The sequence below is a fragment of the Cynocephalus volans genome, chromosome 2 (assembly GCF_027409185.1).
Source record: "Cynocephalus volans isolate mCynVol1 chromosome 2, mCynVol1.pri, whole genome shotgun sequence".
Taxonomy (NCBI): Eukaryota; Metazoa; Chordata; class Mammalia; order Dermoptera; family Cynocephalidae; genus Cynocephalus; species Cynocephalus volans.
Window position 1 is genome coordinate 231,856,926 of NC_084461.1, and position 21,392 is coordinate 231,878,317.

Below are 21,392 nucleotides of genomic sequence, written 5' to 3' on the forward strand. Positions count from 1 at the left end.
AATGGAGAGAGGCAGAAGATGAATTAAGAATGTGATATTTAAGCTAAGATCTTGAAATAGTAAAAGTGATAAGATAAAAGTAATGAGGGCTCATTTCCAGAGAGAGGAAAATGTTTAGGTAACGTGTGAAATGTCCTGAATTGGAAAGAAGCTCGGTATGTTCAAAAATGCAAAATGAGATCATGAAGACTGAGTACAAAGGGTTGAATAATTATACGTAAGAATAGTGAGATTTGGCACAGCAAAGATCGTGAAAGACTTGTAGGCTAATCAAGATAAGAATTTTTAAAATTTTATCTTATTAGCAATAAAATGACACTGAAGTGTTTTAAAGCAGGAGAATGAAATGATAAAATACGTGATCTAAACATATTATTTTGACTCCTGTGTGGCAAATGAATAGGAAAGGGAGCAAGAGTGTATGGAAGGAGATGAATTAGGAAAATATTCTGGTATTCGAATAAGACGGTGGTAGCTCAGTCTGGTGTGTTTGAAGTGGGAATGAAAAGAAGTGGAAGGATTAGAGAGCTATTTATCAGATAGGGTAAAAGGTAGGAGAGTGAGCTGGATAGAAAAATTAGTGAGATTGACAGGCAGTGCTGAGAGCTCAGTTATCAATGATAACCTGAATGTACATCACAAACAATACAATCAATCTTCCCAGTTGTGTGATTTTGTCCTACTTGTTGGTTGTCAATGTGGAGACCAGGTTGATAGAGCCGTCGTTCGTCTTGTGGGTATGGAGTGAGAAGAAAGTAATCAACACTGGAAACATGGGATCCAAGCAGCAGTGGGAGGAAAGCGATGCTCCTAGGGAGCTGAGTGTTGGGGGAAATTGAGAGTTGGGTGGGTTCAAAGGACACTGGAGATATTTAAAATAGCCAGCTAGTAGGAAGGAGCATATGATAAATGAATGGAGCATTTTAACAAGAAATGTTAGAGGTGATGTCATTTTTTTTTTTTTTTTTTTTTTTAAAAGATGACCGGTAAGGGGATCTTAACCCTTGACTTGGTGTTGTCAGCACCACGCTCAGCCAGTGAGCGAACCGGCCATCCGTATATGGGATCCGAACCCGGGGCCTTGGCGCTATCAGCACCGCACTCTACCGAGTGAGCCACGGGCCGGCCAGTCATTTTTGGTGGTGGAAAGTTCCGAGGTGTGATGATAAAATGTGTGGCTAAGATTAATAGACGAAGGTTGCTGGAAATGAGATGAAGGGAATGAGATTGGGATGTTGGATGACGTGGCTGTGTGGATTGCGAAGTCCCGTATGCTAATGGCAGCAGTTGAAGTAGAGAGAGGGCAAGGGAGGCTTTTGGCCAGGTTCCAGTCTTTCACAAATGAGGAGGCACATTCAGAAGTTGGTTGTTGAGAGAAACCAGGAGGAAGAAAGGGGTACAGCCAGGTATGAATGTCAGTGGGGCAAGGTGGAGCCAATGGCATTATTCTGTATCCACTATTTTAAGACCATTGTTGGTATTAGATACTTATGACACTCTCCCTTCCAGGAAACTGGAATAGAATAACTGAGACCTCATAGACAAAACTAAATCTCTCAGCCTGGGCAGTCAGCTATTCTATACCACCATACTTTGGAAACAGAAAGAAGTAAATCCAAATCCTCTTTTTATCTTTTTGAGTAACATTGTCCCACACATGTCATGTATTTTCTGAATCTCAGTGTCCTCATTTATAACATGGAGCTGGAAATGTACATCACATAGAGATTTTTATGAGAGTCACACATAAGTTTGCCTGAAAAATACCTAGCACAGAATTGAACCTTTCCCAATGCCTCTGTTTTCTCACCTATAAATAGGGTTAATAACAGCACCCAACTCATACATAATCTTTAACAATGAACTGAGTCAGCACAGACAAAGTTCTTAGACTAGCATTTGGCACATGGTAAAGATTATAGAAACACTCACTATTTCTACCTAAAAGAAACACAAGGCAAGAAACCTGATACTCAACTGGGCAATGTTTGTGTTGACATCGTCTTCATTCATTGATTTAAATTATTTTTCAACAAGAAGTCAATGATCTTCTTCTCTAGGCAATTTATTATATGGATGGGAGAGAGGGCCTCGAGAGTCTGAATCTCTGTGTTTGTTTCCTCAGCTGGTTGGGAGCCCGTGAGATACCCAGTCTCTCAGTCCTGCCTCTCTGTCCTCAGCACCATGCAGGGCAAGCGGGGTGGGCAGTGCCCTCCAGAGAAGGGCTGCAAACCAGTGAGCGGCAGTGTGGAGGGGAGGGGCAGGACCCCAGCCCATGGCTCACGGGCCATTTTTGGAAGCCAGTCCTCTTTGCCTCTGCCAGAGGGATGGCAGGCTGGGAAACCCCCCACCGAAAGGCTGTACTTCCAGAAAGCACCCAGGCTTACAATGATTGGAGTTAATCGGCCTTTACTTAGTGTCAGGGTTGGTCTGATCTGCCTCATTAACCCTGGTGACCACGTGGTGCTTTTTAATGAAGATCCCTACCTTACCCAATTCTTGATTTAAACAAAGCCACCTTTGAAAATCTCTAAATCCCACACTGATCAATTTCCACTTAGGGAAAAATCAAAGTCTTCTCTGCCAGGTGGTCAGAAGCAGCACCAGGATTTGCCACCTTCATGATTTTCAGACCACAGAAAGTGGCAAATTGTGGTCAGGAGCAGAGAGCATCTCAAGACTGAGGACAGGAGAGGGATGAGCGTTGAAGCCCAGCTGGTCTGTGAGGCAACGTCCACCCTGATCATTCCTACATGGAGCCAGGCTTATGTGGAAAGGTTCCTCTGGGTCTGCAGGGCTACTGCAGATGAGGAGCTGCCTGTTGCTCTGCAGGACAGTGGCTTTGAAGAGCAGCCTTCTCAGGAAGCAAGATCTGTGCTCCCTTCACACTGAGTGAAAGTCAGAGGGAAGTGGGAGAGAGGAAGCTTGGGATTATCCCTCTCAGGGGATAAACAGAAACGGAAGTTTCAGCTCATCTCAGTGGAGCAAATCCAGATGCTTGTAGGCCACATGGGTTATGTAGATGTGGGAACTAAACCAGCTTTAAGTGGAGGGGGATAGGCAGGCTGGAGAGTCCTTTCTCCACAGGCAGCTATCAACTTCTGTTCTAGGTTTACGTAGCAATACAGGTTCAGTGTTGTCGGATCTTCAGATATTTTAAAAGAGTCTGGAAATCTGGATTTGGGATGAGCATGTGTGTAGAATCTCCCAATGTATAAATTTTAGTGACAAATTCAATTTCTGTTGCTCTTAAAAACTTGTGGGACAAAACATCATCAGTAAAATGTACAAGACTGTGGGTCGAATGCAGCCTGACACTGCCCAGCTGGGGCCTCTGAGCTACAGTGTCAGACTTGGAGCAGTGAATGGCCATGCCTTGGATTTGCCCCTTCTAATACAGCATCCAATAAATAGGGCATCCACTTGGACCAGACACCGGGCAAAGAGCTGGAAAGATGTGATCTGCCTTCAAGTGTCCTGTGATGTAAATGGGGAATATTATGGACAATTAAATAGTCACTGCTGTGTGATGTGTGAAATGACAGGGAATTAAGGGGTACTATAGGATAGTATTAAATTCAGTCTTGGACAGTCAGGTAAGCAGTGGCCCAGACAAATATGGTCTTGATATCTCAGCAAAAATTATAGTTCTCAATTCTATTCTGTCTTCATTCCTAAATACATCCCAAGAAAATTCAAGCAAAAAACAGGAGAGCAAATACATTTTTAAAAAATATTTTAATATTTATATGTTGATCCACAATTATTGTAACGTATTTTAATTGCCCCATGTTTTGTTAATTAATCTTTTCAACTCCCCAGTTTTTACTCCCGAGGTTGCCTTTGTAATGTCATAGAGGGTCGAAAGTTATGAAATGATTCCACCTCGTAGATGGGGGTTTCTCATCACTATGTGGCTCGAAGGGTGTTCAGCAGATGATAACATAGCCCAGGACCTCTGCAGGAGCATTAGCTGTCCTATTCTGACAGGTCACCTGAGAACATCTTCCACCCTCATCCCTGGGGAGCTCACATTCATCTTGGACTTACAGGGCCTCATTCATTCCTGCAGTAACCTTTTTTTGCAGGGGTGCAAACTGCATTGCTCATAAGGCTACCACACTGCCAAAAATGAACAAAGTGAGGGGTGAATTGATTTGAATCTTAACCTAAGCCGAATGCAACAGAGAAACAAAGTTCTTTTACAAAGATTAAAGAATGTATTGCAAAAGCCAGTATTTTGATAGTGTTGCCCAGCGTGCTTAGTAAACACAAGCATGCCTCTCAGTTTGAGACTCCACCTATGTTTTCCAGACCATTCAAAAGCAATTGTGGGTTGTATGTTTTTTCCTTTGGGAAAAAGTCGATTTACATTTTTTTTTCCCACGGCCGGTAGACAAATGAGACAAGGTGTAGTCATTCATTATTTATTTTTCTTTCTTACTCGGCGAATGTTTACTATTACTTTCTTTTTCATTCAACAAATACTCAACAAATATTTACTACCATGAGCCAGGACTGTTCTTTTCAGTCTAAAAACCTCTAAAGCCTAAAAAATGGAGAAAAAGAAGATCACAATAAGTCCCCTCATTCATTGGAGCCAGCTGGGTCAGTGGCCCGTGCAAATGAGTCTAAAGTCTGCTCAGCAAACCCAGCAAGAAAGAAAGTGAACGTCCAGCTCCATTCTGACATTGAAATCGACACAACTTCAATAGCCGTTCATTGGACATCTGTCTACTGGATACAATGTCCTGTCTGCATATGGAAGGCTATCCAAAAGCAAAAACTCTTTCCCAAGGAGTTTACAATCTAGGAGGAAAGATAACGATATGTACATGAATAACTAACATACCAAATAGAGAGACATAGGATCAAAAGCGGCCTAAAAATAAAGACCTTTACTTAATGGCTTCAGAGAGGATAGACTTTTGCTTGATAACAGAGGATTACAAAAGGCGTCAAGGGGCTGTTAGCCTTTGTTCTGGGTCTTGTGAATGGCAGGTAAGATTTTAATGGATATAGAAGAAAAGCAGGAATCTGGAAAGTAAGGAAAGCACAGTGGGGAAGGGAGACATTAGTACTGAATGTTATAATGAGAATTGTAAATAAGTAGGGTGAGATAAACCAGGACTATTGGAGAGCCTTGAACACCAGGCTGAGGCTGGTTAAAGTTATGAGGTATACTGGCTAGCCAACAAAAATAAATAAAATAAAATTGTCAGGCAATATAGAATACAAACACAAATATAAAACAGATTAGTAACATAAATTAAGCTTTGTTTTAGGGTAATTTGGCTGCTGTGTGCAGAATGTACCAGAAGCAAGTGATTCAACAGCAGGGAAACCATTTAAAATCATGATGATAATAACTAATATTAAAAAAATAATAATAATTGCAACACTTACATTGCACTTACCACAGGCCCAGAATTATTTGAAGCATTTTTGCATATAGTAACATATAGACGCCTCTCATACATCTTATAAAGTAGATGCTATTATTATCCTCACCTTAACAATGGAAAAAGCTAAAACTGACTTTATGTGCACATGGTCACCCAGCTTGGGAGGGCAGAGAGAGGTTTTGGATCAGGAAGGCAGGCAGACTGTCTCTTACCCTCTGCACTCTGCTCCCTCCAGAGGAACCAGCTAAGCACCTTGTGAGAGATGATGACAGCCTAGAGCTGAGGAGTCACAGTGGGCATGGCAGGAGCAGAATTTACACACAGCACCTGGGAGCAGGAGGAGTGGACAGAAGAGGCTCTCAGAAAGGTCACAGAGGTGACATGACAAGGCCTGGAGGATTTCAAAAATAGTGAAGTTCCAGAGAGCCAAACGGTACTGAAAATTCAAAGCAGATTAGAAAGATCTAATGAATTTGGTTGCAAGGGGATCCCTATGGCCTGTTGGGTCAGTAGTTTTAGTGCAGGAGTAAGGAATACATTGCAAGGGGTTGCGAGTGAATGAATAATAGGAAAGACAAATCATCTGCCAGAGATGATCTGCTAAGATTTTCATAGTAAAAGAAATCATAAAATCTGAAATAAGATTGCGTGGAAGGCTGATGGAGCAAAATAAATGGCAGCTCTGCTATTGTTACTACTATTGTTACTGCTGTTTTTCACAGAGAAGAATATTTGCCAAGAAGGTTGGTAGAGAAAAAATGAGCAATAAGTAGTGACAGAAGAGAAAACATATTCTGATTATTTGAACTATAATCTGGATATACCTGAATGGACAGTCTCGAATCTTATTATAAATTATTACAAATATCCAAGTGTTAAGCAACACAGTAGACTGGCATTCATATTCTGGTCTAAATTTCCTAGGATTCATCTGAAGGTTTGATTTAAGTACAATAAATTCCCTTTATAGAGTGAGATAGATTCCTGGATTCTAACGTTTTTCTGGATAAAGTTGTATCAAGTATCAGATTTTGGCAGCTTGGGGATCATGAAACAACTTGGACACTACAATAGACAGAATGTTTGTGTCCCTCCAAAGTCCATATGTTGAAATTCTGCTCCTCAATGAGATGGTGTTAGGAGGTGGGGCCTTTGGGAGGTAATTAGATCACGAAGATGGAGGCCTCATGAATGGGCCCTTGTGAAAGAGACACCAGAGAGCTCTCTCACTCTCTCTTCCTGCCATGTGAGAACCCAGTAAGAAGGCAGCAGCCTGCATCCCAGAATAGGGCCCTCACTGGAACCCAACCATGCTGGGACCTTGATCTGCAACTGAAGCACACTGGGCAGTGCCTCACCGAGTGCAGCACGGATGGCGGGATGCTACGACATGTTCAATGAATTGAGCAGACACTCCTAGGAAAACAACGCCGTCTGCAAGGTTTGCCCTTCACTTCTGAGGGCGACATCCCATCCTCGGCCGCTTTCTAATCCCTGCAGCTAGCACTGCCACTGGAGGGACAGCAGCATTATCGTAGCTCCTGACATTTCCTAGACTTTAGAGCTTCGGCCGGCTTGCTCAGATGCAAGCTTAGCTTACCTTATAACAGTTCTCTGAGGTAGCCTAGGCAGCGTGTGATCCTGATTAGAGACGAGGAAATGAGACTGAGAGGAGTGTTTTCTTGCTCAGGGTCAGGCAGTTAGAAGGTGTGCCAGCATGCCCACCCACACCCTCTTGCTCTGCACTTCTCCCTGTTCTAGAAAAAAATCCCTGTAAACACCAATTCCTGCTCTTCTCAGTAAACACAAAACATGTCATCTCATGATTCAAACTACGATAACATTTCTTTTTTTTTTTTTTTTTCCTGCTAAAACTATGTTTGACCTCTTGAAGATATTTAACCCCGCTTTTGGTCAGACATCAATTATTGACATTTATGTTCAGTTGTTTCTGCCAAAGCATTAGCATATTCCAGTTTTCACTGGTAACCAGGAAGCAGTAATTATACCATTTGCCAAAAGAGTAGGTGCCCTTGCTATTTACCTCCTGGAAAAAAAGTTTGTTTAGATTTTTCATCCCTCGTATTTTCTGTTTAGTAAATAGCTATCTGGCTAAATTATTCATCACAGAGTGCTTCCTGGAGAAAATAAATTCAAAAGCATGTTGGAACACCCTGAAGAAATGCATGTCAAAGCCTGAATGATTACTAAGGCACAAATATGGGGCATATTAGAAATTTTGCAGTAGGCAAGAGCAAAATAGGCCAGTCTGAGAATACAGTAATATCACTGACTTCAGAAAAGGAAGACGGCCACTGGGCAAGTTCTTTCCTTTTAAAATAAATCAATTAGCACAGGGACTGCCTTTCAAATTACATCTACAGACTGTACAGAATAAGTGGAAATTACAAGGATATAGGGCCATCAACCTCAAAAATTCACTGTCACAAATTCTGTCCTGTGGTTCTCACTCGTACGTCATACTTTCCTCAGGAATAAATACCTGAGTGCTTGACAGTATGTGTTGAGGCAAAAAAGAAGACTGAAAAACAAATCAGGTTAACATTATGATTCTTGCTATTTGCACAGATTCTTCAAAATGTGAATCAGAATAGATAAACACATTTACTTACAAATCAGAGGATGCTGAAATAAATAGCTGGTCTAAGGAGAATTTTATTAATGATTTTCAATATTGTTCAGATTTTCCTCATTCTTTATCTTCTCAAAATATGATTCTCTTTGTGGTTAAATTCATGTTCTAGCTCTTCACTTGGAAAGCATCACACAAATAACAGTTGGTATTAACTGAATGATTTTATTATGCCAGGCATTTTTCGTATATTATCAGGAATTATTAGAAAAATATTGAAAGCTAAGTACTATGTTTCCCTTTTTATAGTGGTGGATGGTAAATCTCAGAGAGACAGAATGGTCCAGCCCAGACCAGAAAGCTCTTAAGAAGCAGATACAAGATTTAAACCAAGTGTGTGGGATTTTTCCTGTACCCACTCTTTTTACCACGCTATGTAACTACAAGTCCTTTATGTCACTGTACGTACTAACAAAGCCCTTCCAAAGCAAAATACATGACAATCCGATGTGCGAAAGAAAATAGAATCCAAGAAATTTAGATTGATTATGCACATTAAAGGTCACTTGTTATCTTGTCCTTATTTTTCCAATTAGGCAGTGGCATTCCAAAAAGATGAAGTGAATTGCCCAAAAATAACACCAGAACCTGGGTCTCCTGACTTCTAATCCAGTGCTCATTTTACTCACTCCCCCCTATTTCTAAACCCTAGATCTGTCTCACAATCTGCAGAGCTGATGCTATGGTTCTCAAAAGTGCGTTGAGGAATTGAACAGGTAGATTAAGGCAAAAATCTTTTTTAAAAGAGCTTTGAGAATATCTCAGCTTCACGAAAAAAAGCCATAATTAGGTTCCCTACCAGTTTAACAGTATGAATGCTATTGTCAATGTCCAAGCCATGGGAAAGTGTTATAGGACAAAAGAAAAAAAAAAAATCACAACGGGGTCTTTCTATGCTTTTAGGTAAAAAGCCTATTAATGCTGAGAAGACCATGGGATCTGACCATTTGCTTCATTTGATTGTGTTAAGCAATTATTTGCACACCTTTTTTATTGATTAATCTCTTTCAATTGATTCAGAAAACTACAATATCATAATTAGCATTAAAAAATAATCCCCAACCTAACATAGATTTCTAGGCAGAACTTTACTTGAAATTGAAATTTCTCCTATTAAATACTATCCTTGAAAATATTATTCAGCCTCTTATAGAAGTTTATCTCCTAGTCCATAGAATAACACAAGCTATTGTACATATAAGAAAATGAATTTTTTTTTTTTTTTTACTCAGTCTTGGCTCATTTAGCAATTTCTTAAAAGTCAAAAACTTAGTGTAGTAGCATGAACTTAAGATTATTAAAAAAAAAAACTATGAGAATATTAGAATGACTCACCTACTTTAACCTTTATATGTAATAGTGACAATTCAGACTGAAAGATGGTTATTTTCCTTCAGAATTTGACTATATTTATAATTTTTTTCTAATTTCTGGAATCACTGTTAAAAACTCTAAAATCATTTGAATGTATTTTTTTTCAAGAAAGTTTTGAGGTTTTCTCTTTAATCCTAGAATTATGTATTTTCATAATAATGTGTCTCTATTATGTCTTTTTTTTTTTTTTTAATGTACCAGAACACTTACATTGTAAATTTTAGGGAAATTTTCTTTTGTTATTTCTTTGATTATGTCTTCTCTTATGACTTATCTAATTTCTATTTTAGAGACATTTTTGGTTATTAGTAATAAACACGTGCCCAATACATTTGATTTTACTAGAAGGCTGCTTTACATTTTGCATATTGCATTTTTTACTTCTGGTTTGATTTTACGTCCTGCCAACACCCCATTGGAGAGGGTCTCTCTTACATGAAACAAAAGCTACAGAAAGGAAACATGTGATGTTCAGCAAAACCCCTGTACCATAGTGGGCAAAGAAATTTTTTGAAAAGAACAAAGTATATGTTAACTTCTGTTTGAGAGTTTTGCTTTCTTTGTTTGTCTGTCTTTCTGGTTTTTTGTTTGTTTGTTTGTTTGTTTTGGAGATCAAGCAGTTTCAGCCTCAGACTTAACATTTTCTCCTCAAAAGGGTCAGCTAGCAGGCAGAAACTCAAGTGTCAATGAGGAATAGACTTCATTTGTCAGTAGAATTCTCTTTCTAGTGGCTGGATGGGTGGCAAGTGGGTCCTATGTCTGTGATGTGCAGAAACTCAGCACGTGGGGAGCATATTTACTTCAATTTTTCATTCTCATTCTCTCTTAATCTCACTCACGCCCTCATCCATTCTCTCCACCTAATCTCCGTGGAAACTCCAAAGTTATCTTTTACTATGCAAGTAATCAACTCTTTCCCCAGATTTGAATATACACATCTGTCCTCATTGTCTTCAGAATAAGCCGTTCAGGTTCTACACTTCTTAGAAAGCAGTTGCACATATAAATGACATTCTTTTTCGTGTTATTTTATTTTATAAGTTAATCATTTTGAATTTACTGAATTTCACTTAGCACTTAGCAGTCACTCAGATGGAACATAAAAGTCCAACATAGAAGCAAATATCCTTGTCTTGTTTATGTTCTTAGAACCTAATACACAGTTTCTGGTCCTTGATGACAGCTCAATAAATATTTTTAGAATCACAGGTTTCTAACTTTCTTGGAGATATAATTTAGACACCACCTCTTGCAAAGGACGATAATATTAAGGAACTGAAATTTTGTGGCAAGAAAATTTAGATGTAGAAAAGGAAAGAGAGGGCAGGGGGTATCCATAATTGAAATGAGATTACATTTCTGTGTGTCTTCCTGAAATATCAACTGTGTTGCATGGGTTCTAATTTGTCTTATCAATTGTTAAAAGAGGATTACATAAATTATCTTTTAAAAAATCATTCACTGTATAAATGTTGCATGTTTTCCTCCAAATAAAAATATTTTTTCTAATTAAAAAAAAAACTCATTGTTCTTGTTTCTTTGAAGAAACACGCTAACATAAACTTTATTAGCCAACTCTTTACTGTGAATTTATATTAGGTAACATTCAATTTGGTGGGTCTCTAACTGTTTGAAAGCAGCATGGTAAGAAAGATCCTTCCTTTCCATACAAGGAAATGCTATGGAGGGGCATTCGTGTTACCCAAATGGTAAGTCACCAACTTGTATACCGTGGAGACTCGGAATGTACCTCCAAGAGAACAACCATTCTGTAATTCTTACAAAATATCCTATTCTTCTATTCTAAACCACTAGTGGAATTTGACATCCATTACTTAACGTAATTAGTTTGACACTGATATAATTAGCAACCACTACAAAAGAACAAAGATTACAAATCAATGTAAATAAAGGCAAATTATTTTACTTCTCTAAAGAAATATGGGCTTTCCCCTTTGCCATTAGTCAGAGGTAGACAATTAAAAACAAATTAAGTGCTAACCCAACTAAAATAAACAATGTCTTCTTTATGATGTGAATTTGTCTTAGTTATCCCTAATTTAAGAATCTAGAAATGGGGGTGGAAGAGAGAAAAAAGAGAAAATCCAGGACCCAGTTGGGCTAGGAACAAAAGATACCCCCTTGGGTACTATCACATATAGACATTTTACTGATAGAGGCACAAGTGAACAGTTGTAACTTGACCAAATTTTTAAACAGGAAATGGCCAAGCTGGGATTTGATCTTCTGTGCGTCAAACTCTCCTATACATTACTGCTGCCACTAAGTCTCGATGATGACAAAAAATTATATTTTCGAAAGATATTTTAAACCTTTTTAACATTTGGATTCTATTTATAATTCAAAGGCGATGTTGCCTTTTCACAAGTTTTTGCCCCCACCCCATAGGGTAGATCACTTCTGGAATATTTACAGAAGGTATGAATTATTCTAGCTCAAAGAATCAGCCGATTGCTTATTTTCTACCAAAAACTCAAGGAAACTCAAATATCTCTTCTGACACTCGAGTGATTGATTCAAAAGTCTTTTTCCCCTTATGGAATTAGGGACTCATTTCCAACTCTTCATCTTTCCTCCAGTTCTAGTTCATGCTTCAAAAATCTCACATCTCCAAAATGTGTGCACTCTTGACAAAAACCTTTCCTCTTGCAGTTTCCCTCCTCAGCGCTTGTTTAAGACAGTTACAAAAATATGAATGAAACAGTGTTCTTAAAAAGCCTTAGAAGCTTCTGTCATGAAGTTGGATGAATATGCTTGCCCATGCCATAATGTTGTGAAAAATCACACGATCTCCACAAAATTGGAGCCCTGAGCAAATGAGGGAGAGAAGACGACTCAATGAATAAGAACATTCCTAGTAATAAATGACAGAAGTCTTCTCTCAATACACTTGTATTGACATTAACAAAGCAAAATCTAATACCACTCCATTTGACTGAAATCCAGATCTATAGAACTTTCAGACAAAGTAAATAGCCTATTTATTCTGGAGTAAACTACATAATCAGCCAAGCGCTTCACTTGGGCCGGTCTTCCTCCACTAGATTATCCCCTGAAATAGTGTCAAAGATGTCCTGCCAGCATTCGAGTGACTGATTCAAAAGTCTTTTACCCCTAATGGAATTAGGAACACATTTCCAAGTCTTCATCTTTTCTTCGTTCTAGTTCATGCTTCAAAAATTTCAACTTACGCCCCACAGATATATACAATCAACTATGTTCCAATAAAAAATAAATAAATAAAACAAAAAATACGGTTCTCCAAAAAATTTTTTTTCAACTTAAACAGTCATCACTTAGAGGAAAAGAAATCTACTAAAATCATATAATACTACGATAAAACCTACCTTTTAAACTCATCTTAAATATACACTCTCATCTTTGTGTTTGGAGGAGGACTACAGGCCTGTGAATAATTACCTTTTGTCTCAAATGCATATAAGTTACCGATTTGAATAAATGATCCTGAATCGATGAGAATTTCTTTCTAATTGCAGTTTCCCATTTAAGCTGACCTAATCATGTAAAATTCTATCGATAGTGGTATGTTAGTTGCTAGAAAACAAAGAAGAGTTTTTTTAAAAAAAAAAATACTCAACTTAAAATTCCATGTCAGTTCCACTGAGAACCGTAGGCTAAAGCAGGAAGAACAAAAGAAAATGTGCCTTTAACAGACTCACACACATCGGGAAAGCATCTTTGATCAGATTCAGAACAGACATAAAATGTGATCTGCGTTGATTAAAAAATGTTGGTTTGAATCTCTATTATGGGAAAGGTGTTATGATATTAAAGAGCCATTTTTCTTTCTTCAAAAGTAATAAAAAATTTTTTATAAATAAATTTTAAAATTTGTTAGGTATTTCATTGTTTGATAGATGGTATAAGAAATACTGGCTCAGTCTATGGTAAAATAAAACTAGAGCTAAGCTAATAGCACATACAGAGGTAGACTAAAAATCTAAGTGTAAGCGCTAAAACTATAGTTATTAGGAAAAACCGTGGGAGAATATCTGTATGACTGGGAGGAAGCACAGAACCATCAGAGCAAAAGAAACAAAGAATAAGCAAAAAAATATTAGATTACAGAATGAAAAAATGATATTTGCGATATTTAAGACTGACAAACAAGAAACTCTTGCAAACGAACAAGAAAAAAAGCAAAGGTGAAACAGAAAAATGAGCCACGATATTAATAGGAAATCTACAGAAGAGGTAGACTAATAACTAATGCCAATAAGTAAACAAGGAGGTGCTTAAATTCATTAGTAATTGGATAAATTAAAATAACTATGAAGTGTCATTTTACACCAATTAAATCGGCAAAAATTAGATGTGAAGATGCAGGAAACTCTTCAGGTGGGATAGTGTAACCAAGGACTAAAAGACTAAATTAAGTTACATGTGCCTTATGACAGAAGAAATTTGTTCTTGGGTATATATCCTATATATCCCAAACAAATTATTGTATAACTCTACATGAAAATATATACTTTAGCTACAGAGCCATTGATGATGGCAGGGAGTTAGAGGAAAATGAGGTTTCCATTAGTAGAAGAAAGGATAAGGAAAATGTGGATGCACCGAGAGAGCACCATGCAGCAATGAGAAGTGAGGATTAGATGCCCACATAACAACACAGAGGGATCTGAAAAACAGTGTGTAATAGAAAAAGCAGGAACTAGCACCAAGTAAATTTAAAAAAATGCATGCATACAAAATAATACACATTCTACAAGAACACATGCGAACCAAAATATACACATTACATAAATTAGAATGGTTGCCTCAACGTGGCAGGAGAAAGGAATGGGGAATGGGGAAACGGGGTTGGGAGAGAAAGAACAAAGGACTGAACGATGCAAAAAGTCGGAAGGCAATCAGCAATGGAAAGAACATGAGCTTTGAAGTTGAAGAAACTTGCATTCCAGTCCTAACAGCCACTTACTAGCAGTGTGACTTTAAACAAGGTACTTTTCTGGAAGATGACTTCCTCACTGGCAAAGCTGGCATAGTAGATGTCATCTCACAGGTGATGATTAAAAAAGTAAACTCTTGATATGTTATGATTCCATAAAGAACTTTTTTCTCTTTTAAGCTTTTTTTTTTTTTTTTAAAGCATGCGTATACGCTTATTTTATAGGGTTTTATTTAACCTCAGTGATACTTAGAATTTTAGTCTGATTTAAAGTTTCTTTTGCTCAGTTCTAAAATGGGGAAATAATACTACAAAAAGAATATTCAAGGACTTCAGGATTTGTAAAAGTATTTCATAATTCCAACCAAATTGAAACCCTGTTTTTTATATCATTCTGAGATATGCAGCTAAAGTAGAATATTAGTTTAAGGATTACTTCAAATATGTTAAAATCAATATCTTCATATTTAAGATTTCAGAGAACATGTTGTGAGGTTGCTGAAAGTTATCTTAAAATATTCCTAAAACATTCCTTCAGGGGAGGCAGGGGGAGGCGAGGAGCCCGGCCCCCCGCTCTCGGGTCCGCCTCTGACTGTGGCGCGGCGGGGCGATGTGTGATTACGATGGCGAGGAGTCTCTGTCCGGGGGCCTGGCTAAGGAAACACTATTACCTCCAGCCTTGCTTTCAGGATCCCAAATGAAGTCATAGGGTTGTGATTTGAGATCACCGAGCAGTCAATATACCTGAGCAGTCAATTTCTTCCTGAGCAGTCAATTTCTTCCCTGAGCAGTCAATATACCTCTCTTTTGGAATAGGTACCTGGTTATGCTCAGCTGCAGGAAGCAGACATTTCCTCTGTCATCTGCCTCCCAAATCCAAGTGAACTGAGCTGATTCTGGAGCGCTGGACTGTTTGAATGATGCAAATGACTCTCACTTTCAGAGAGAGCATTGCAGGCTCGCTTCTCATATGCACGGATGAAATATCTTTTCTTTTCCTGGTTGGTGGTTTTTGTTGGAAGCTGGATTATATACGTGCAGTATTCTACTTATACAGAACTATGCAGAGGAAAGGACTGTAAGAAAATAATATGTGACAAGTACAAGACTGGAGTTATTGATGGGCCTTTGCGTTACAGAAACTCTTTACTTTGGAAAATGCTTATCCACCAAGCCCAACAATCAGATGTATTTAGGGATTTCGGATAATCTACCAGGTGTTGTGAAATGTCAGATGGAACAAGCACTGAATCTTGATTTTGGAACTGAACTGGAACCAAGAAAAGAGATAGTGCTATTTGATAAGCCAACTAGGGGAACCACTGTACAGAAATTCAAAGAAATGGTTTACAGTCTCTTTAAGGCGAAGTTGGGTGACCAAGGAAACCTCGCAGAACTGGTCAATCTCATCTTGACAGTAGCTGATGGAGATAAAGACGGCCAGGTTTCCTTGGGAGAAGCAAAGTCAGCATGGGCGCTTCTTCAGTTAAATGAATTTCTTCTCATGGTGATACTTCAAGATAAAGAGCATACCCCCAAATTAATGGGATTCTGTGGCGATCTCTATGTGATGGAAAGTGTTGAATATACCTCTCTTTATGGAATAAGCCTTCCGTGGGTTATTGAACTTTTTATTCCGTCTGGGTTCAGAAGAAGCATGGATCAGTTGTTCACACCATCATGGCCTAGAAAAGCTAAAATAGCCATAGGACTTCTAGAATTTGTGGAAGATGTTTTCCATGGCCCCTATGGAAACTTCCTCATGTGTAATACTAGTGCCAAAAACCTAGGATATAATGATAAATATGATTTGACAATGGTGGATATGAGAAAAATTGTGCCAGAGACAAACCTGAAAGAACTTATTAAGGATCGTCACTGCGAGTCTGATTTGGACTGCGTCTATGGCACGGATTGTAGAACTAGCTGTGATCAGAGTACCATGAAGTGTACTTCAGAAGTGATACAACCAAACTTGGCTAAAGCCTGTCAGTTACTCAAAGACTACCTACTGCGTGGTGCTCCAAGTGAAATTCGTGAAGAATTAGAAAAGCAGCTTTATTCTTGTATTGCTCTCAAAGTCACAGCAAATCAAATGGAAATGGAACATTCTTTGATACTAAATAATCTAAAAACATTATTGTGGAAGAAAATTTCCTACACAAATGACTCTTAGTTCATTTAGACATTGTCACCAATGTAGGAAACTTAACCACTTCTGAACAATTTGAGCATTTTAAAAAATGGCTTCTGATTCAGAGTTCCCTGCCAGATACACAAAACCCCTTACCCCTGGGCCTAAGAATCCATCATCTGAAGTAAAACACATGATTACTGAAGTAAAAACCGGAGGTTTAGGATGAACAGGTCCAAAAGATTTCATTCCTGTCCTTCCGGAAGCCCTGTTGCATTTCCCAAGTACATTCACTGTGTAACTGTTTTTGACTAATGACTTAAAAAAAAATAATGCTGTGTAAAACCTCATTCCATAAACATCAACAGTGAGTTTTGTAGATTTGTTAGCCAAAATACCATTGCAGGAAACATTTGTGTTTGCATTGAAGCTGCTGTTTCAAAATGATTTATACACAAATTTACTAATGTCTTAGCATGGTAAAGTTTGCACATTAACAGAAATTAAGACTACAAAGCAGGTAAATTAAAACTACTCCTTTATAAACAAAAACAAAAACAAACAAACAAAAAAACATTCCTTCAAATTGAAACCTGGAATAAATACTATTTTTTATTACACCTTGCTGTGCACTAAACCTCAAAGAGAATTCTTCAAGCTCTTTGAAAAGTAAAATGCTGAGGAGAGAAGCAACAAGTTGCATTTATTTTGTCTTGTTACAGGATTTGAGAGAAGCACCATCTTGAAAGGGACTTATCTTAGAGTAAAAGTCATGTAAGGAGTTTTGTTCATCTATCAAATCATTGGCATACTCACAACCTTAGAAAAGCTACATTTCAATTTACAGGTCAGGATTTCAGCCAGCCATTTACACTCAGAGGAAAACATGCTGGGGAGAGGTAAATCTGTCTAATGTCATTGTTCGTCCGTTCATCATTCACTCATTCATTCATTCATTTAGGAATACTTTATCAAGCTCTACCATGCAGCAAAAAATGTGCACTGAGGCTCAGCATACATCAATGAGCAAAGCAAACCCGTGCAAAGAGGCAGAGAGGCAGAAGGAATAGAAGGTGCGAAGGTGCTGAAGCAGGAAAAAGTTTGGTCTTTGAGTTTAAGAGACGTTGTGCCTGGACCGTGAACAAACTCCAGGACATGAGATTAAGTTAGATGCATTACTGTGAGAGCTCTGAAGACCACGGCATGGGGATCTGATATGACAATTGTTGTGGGGAATCATTAGGAATTTTTGAAAAGATATTGTGTGATATGTGTGTCTAGAAGTTTTAGTTTTCATTTGGAGAAGGAGGTAGAGGAAAACCACCAGAAATGTTTTTCTATCAGACCAGAGAAAAGAAAATAATGTCTTAGGCTAAGCAGAAGACTGAGAAACTAAGTGAGAAACGAACAGATTAAAGGTAGATTTCAGAAGGCTTGCGGATAAAGTAGATGGAAGAAATAGCAATAAGGACCCAGAGCTCTGGCTTCAGCAATGTAGCAGATTGTAATTCAATGTGCTATGACAGGAATGACTGTGACTGAGAGGTCAGGAATCACAAGTAGCAGGAAATTTAAGAACCCTGGCTCTCACAACATGGGTACGGGCAAGGGGCCAACAGCAGGGCTTCCCTTGGCAATTTGGAGTGGAAGCTACAGGCTTTGGGAACACAACTGACCTCTACTGATCACTTATAGTGATTTACAGGCTGCGCTACTTCCTTCCAGGTGTGCTACCTCATTTACTGCCAGCTACAGCCCTGAGAGGTTGCATTTGGGAGATGAGGAAATCAAAGGTCATATTTTGTATTTTGTTCAAAGTTACTTAGTAAATGGCCGAGTTGGGATTCAAACGTATTGACTATAAATGTACAGTGCCCAAAACCTACATTCAAGTCCTTAATTAATGGGAGATAAAGTACTATGTGAGGCAAAACAGTGTGGGTGCTGAGAACAGCGGGAGATTGCTTGGGATGGAAAGGTCACAAAAAGCTTAATTTATCAATTAAGTAAATGCCTGGAACATAACAGGAACTGAAGTCGGTGATATTGGAAGGTATAACAAAATCTAATTTCCTCCCAAATTAATTATTAATATATAAATATTAAAATTACTTAAACTATTTTAATACTATATCTGTGGCTCAGAATAAAGGAGGTTATATCTTAGTCCAGAGGTTGGCAAACTCTTCCTGTAAAGAGGCACGTAGTATATATTTTCAGCTTTGTGGACCACAGTCTGAATACCATGTACTCAATGTTACTATTATAGCAGAAAAACAGTCATGAACAATATGTAAGTGAAAGGTATGGCTGTGTTCCAAAAATTTGTTGTTTACAAAACCAAGTGAGAGGCTGGATGTCGCCCACAGGTCGTATCTTTCCAGCCCCTGACCTAGTCTCATATTGCTCCCCAAATTTCATGGAATTTTCTGTCACTCATGTTGTAAGGAAGAGTCTGAGCCTAATTAGGATATATCAGACAAAAAAAATAATTCTTGGAAGGAAGAAAATGTAAAGGGAAGTGTTTTTCTGTTGAGTGCTTCCATCCAAAGAAGAGATATAAACTAATCTCCCTTACAGAGAAACATGGCAGGCATGGCCAATGGAAGCAAGCTGTCAATGGAGACTCGCTGCATGGCGCGGTCATACCACCGTAGGTAAGGTGGGCAGGAGCGCAGCCATGGCTACCTTGTCAGCCAGGCTTCTAGATCTCCTCTTGCCTCTTTGGACTTGCCCTAATGGAAAGAACTTGGTGAGCTGAAGCCAGTCATGGAAGCCCAAATCCCGGGGAGCTTCTGCAATGCCTTCCTGCTGTGGCTGAGGTATTCCTGCTTCCCTCTGTCTCTCTGTCTCTCTCCATTTTTCTTTCTTGTTCTGTTAATGATTGTTCTCTTTTTAATAAAAGTTTTATAACAATGGAACTTGCATCATCCATTCAACAATCGTTTACTGGGCATCTACTATCTGTGCCTACTCTGAGTGTCTGCTCTGTTTCTACATCGTGGCAGAGGCTGGAGGTTCCGTAGTGAGGAAGCCACTCACATTGTCCAGATGACGGTCACTAAGTAAGGTCACAAATACACATAACTTCAGCTGGTGATTAGCTGCTTTAAAGGAAATGAGCAAGCTGCTGAGATGGAGAGCACCACGGTGAGGGATTAATGTAGAGAATGTACACAGAGAAAGTCTCTCTATGGAGATCTTTAATTAATTAAATTTCCTTTAAATCAAGATCAAAAACACCATTCTAGAAACTGTTAAAAGATCATTGGGTTTGAAACATAGTGAGGTGGGGGAGGAAGAAGAGAGAAAAACTAGACTGGAGACATCAGAGAAGAGACCAGGTTATGTGGGGTGGGCCACGGGGCCTTCGTAAGGTTTGGGTGTTTCATTCTGAATGCAGCTAGAAATCAGTGGCAATGGTTTTGAGCTAGGGAGGGACGTGGTTTGTTTCACTGAGATTAATTTAAGCTGACCTTAAAGAATGTCTGTAGAGGGGACAGGAGTGTAAGTGTGGAGAATATTATGGGGGGTGGGGAGTACCGCAACAGAAAAGGCCTAAGGCGATGGTGGCTTGCTAGGTGCAGGGTGGTGGCAGAGGAAATGGAGAAAGTTGCTAAATGTGAGATTCATGCTGGAGGAACAAACAGCAAGTTTTATGGAAGAGTCAAAAGGTTTTTAGGTGTGGGTGAGTAGGTGGTGATGAGACGGGACGGGAAGGGTACTGGAGAATCACAGAAGCCACATGGTTTCTGGTTGGCCCTCCTATTGGAAGATGGTGCCATTTATCTTCAAAGGGAGGAACAGGGAAGGAGCAAGAGTCAGGAGGAGAACCAAGAGCTATGTTTTGGTCATATCTGGACATTCAAGTGGCAAAAACAAAGAGGCATTTGAACACACTGCCTGACTCTCAGGAAAGTCATTAGAATATAGATGTCATTTTAAGCTGCTGGAATGAATGACATCAGAGGAAGAAAGTGTAGAGAAAAAAAGGCCCAGATCAAAGTTGTACTGCAAGTATATTTTTAAAAATTTTCTGTATATTCTGATGTTTTGACATCTTAGAAGCTCTCTTTCGCTGGGGAGAAGCTGCCCCTCCCTGAGACCAGGCAATTCTTAGAGAAAGCAAAGGTCTCGATGGTGAGCATGCCTTTGACATACAAACTAAACAGTCCAGAGCCACCTCTTCTGTCTGGCCCGTATACTCCAGGAGGCAGCCTTCCTCCACCTTAATCATACCAGGGCCAGCTACCAGGCTGCTAGGAACCACTCCTATAGCCCAGAGTCCACCAGAAATTTTCACATTAACCAATCTTAAACTGTTCCTTCTGCCCTCACTTGCCTTTCCCCCAGAAACATGGATAAAAGGCCATTGCTTACGACTTCCCCTTGCTCCTGTCTTCTGTACCCTGACCACCTAAAGTCTTTCTTATGTGGCCCTATGTGGTATACCTGCCTTCTGTCTGTAGGACCAGTGTGTAAATGTACTTTGTTTTCCTGAACTCCTGCGTCTTCTCTTATAGCCTTACCTGATTGATCATCTCATTAAAAAAATATGAAAAAAGCAGGTTCTGAGCAATCATGTTTATAAATGTAGTGAAAGGGAAAAAAAAAAAGAAAGAAACTGTGTATCTGTAACTAAAGAAAGGGTCAGAAGGCTGAGGCACATGAGGGAAGACAAAAAAATGGGGTCTGGACTATGAGCAAGTAGCCATGAGGAGAAGACCCTCTCCTACTGTAAACATAGGCAAGAGAGAGTAGATAACAGGGATGTCAGAAGAGTGTCCCAAAAACAGGACACAGGATTTTGTCACATCTATTTTTCAAAGATCACAAAAAATTAGTTATCCATGCCCATCATTTTTGTTCCGGGTCTCTGATTAAGTT

General features: G+C 39.0%; 2 protein-coding genes across 5 annotated transcripts in view; one reads left to right on the forward strand and one right to left on the reverse strand.

Moving 5' to 3' along the window:
• The window catches only part of NRG3 (neuregulin 3), a 1,080,861-nt gene that overhangs the window by 742,949 nt on the left and 316,520 nt on the right, over positions 1 to 21,392 (reverse strand). The gene's annotated exons all lie outside the window — the stretch shown is intronic.
• LOC134369679 (divergent protein kinase domain 1A-like) lies at positions 15,332 to 16,692 on the forward strand. Its single transcript, XM_063086304.1, is given in 2 exon segments — positions 15,332 to 15,498; positions 15,500 to 16,692. Coding segments are annotated over 2 exon segments (1,197 nt in total). The 5' UTR covers positions 15,332 to 15,349; the 3' UTR covers positions 16,548 to 16,692.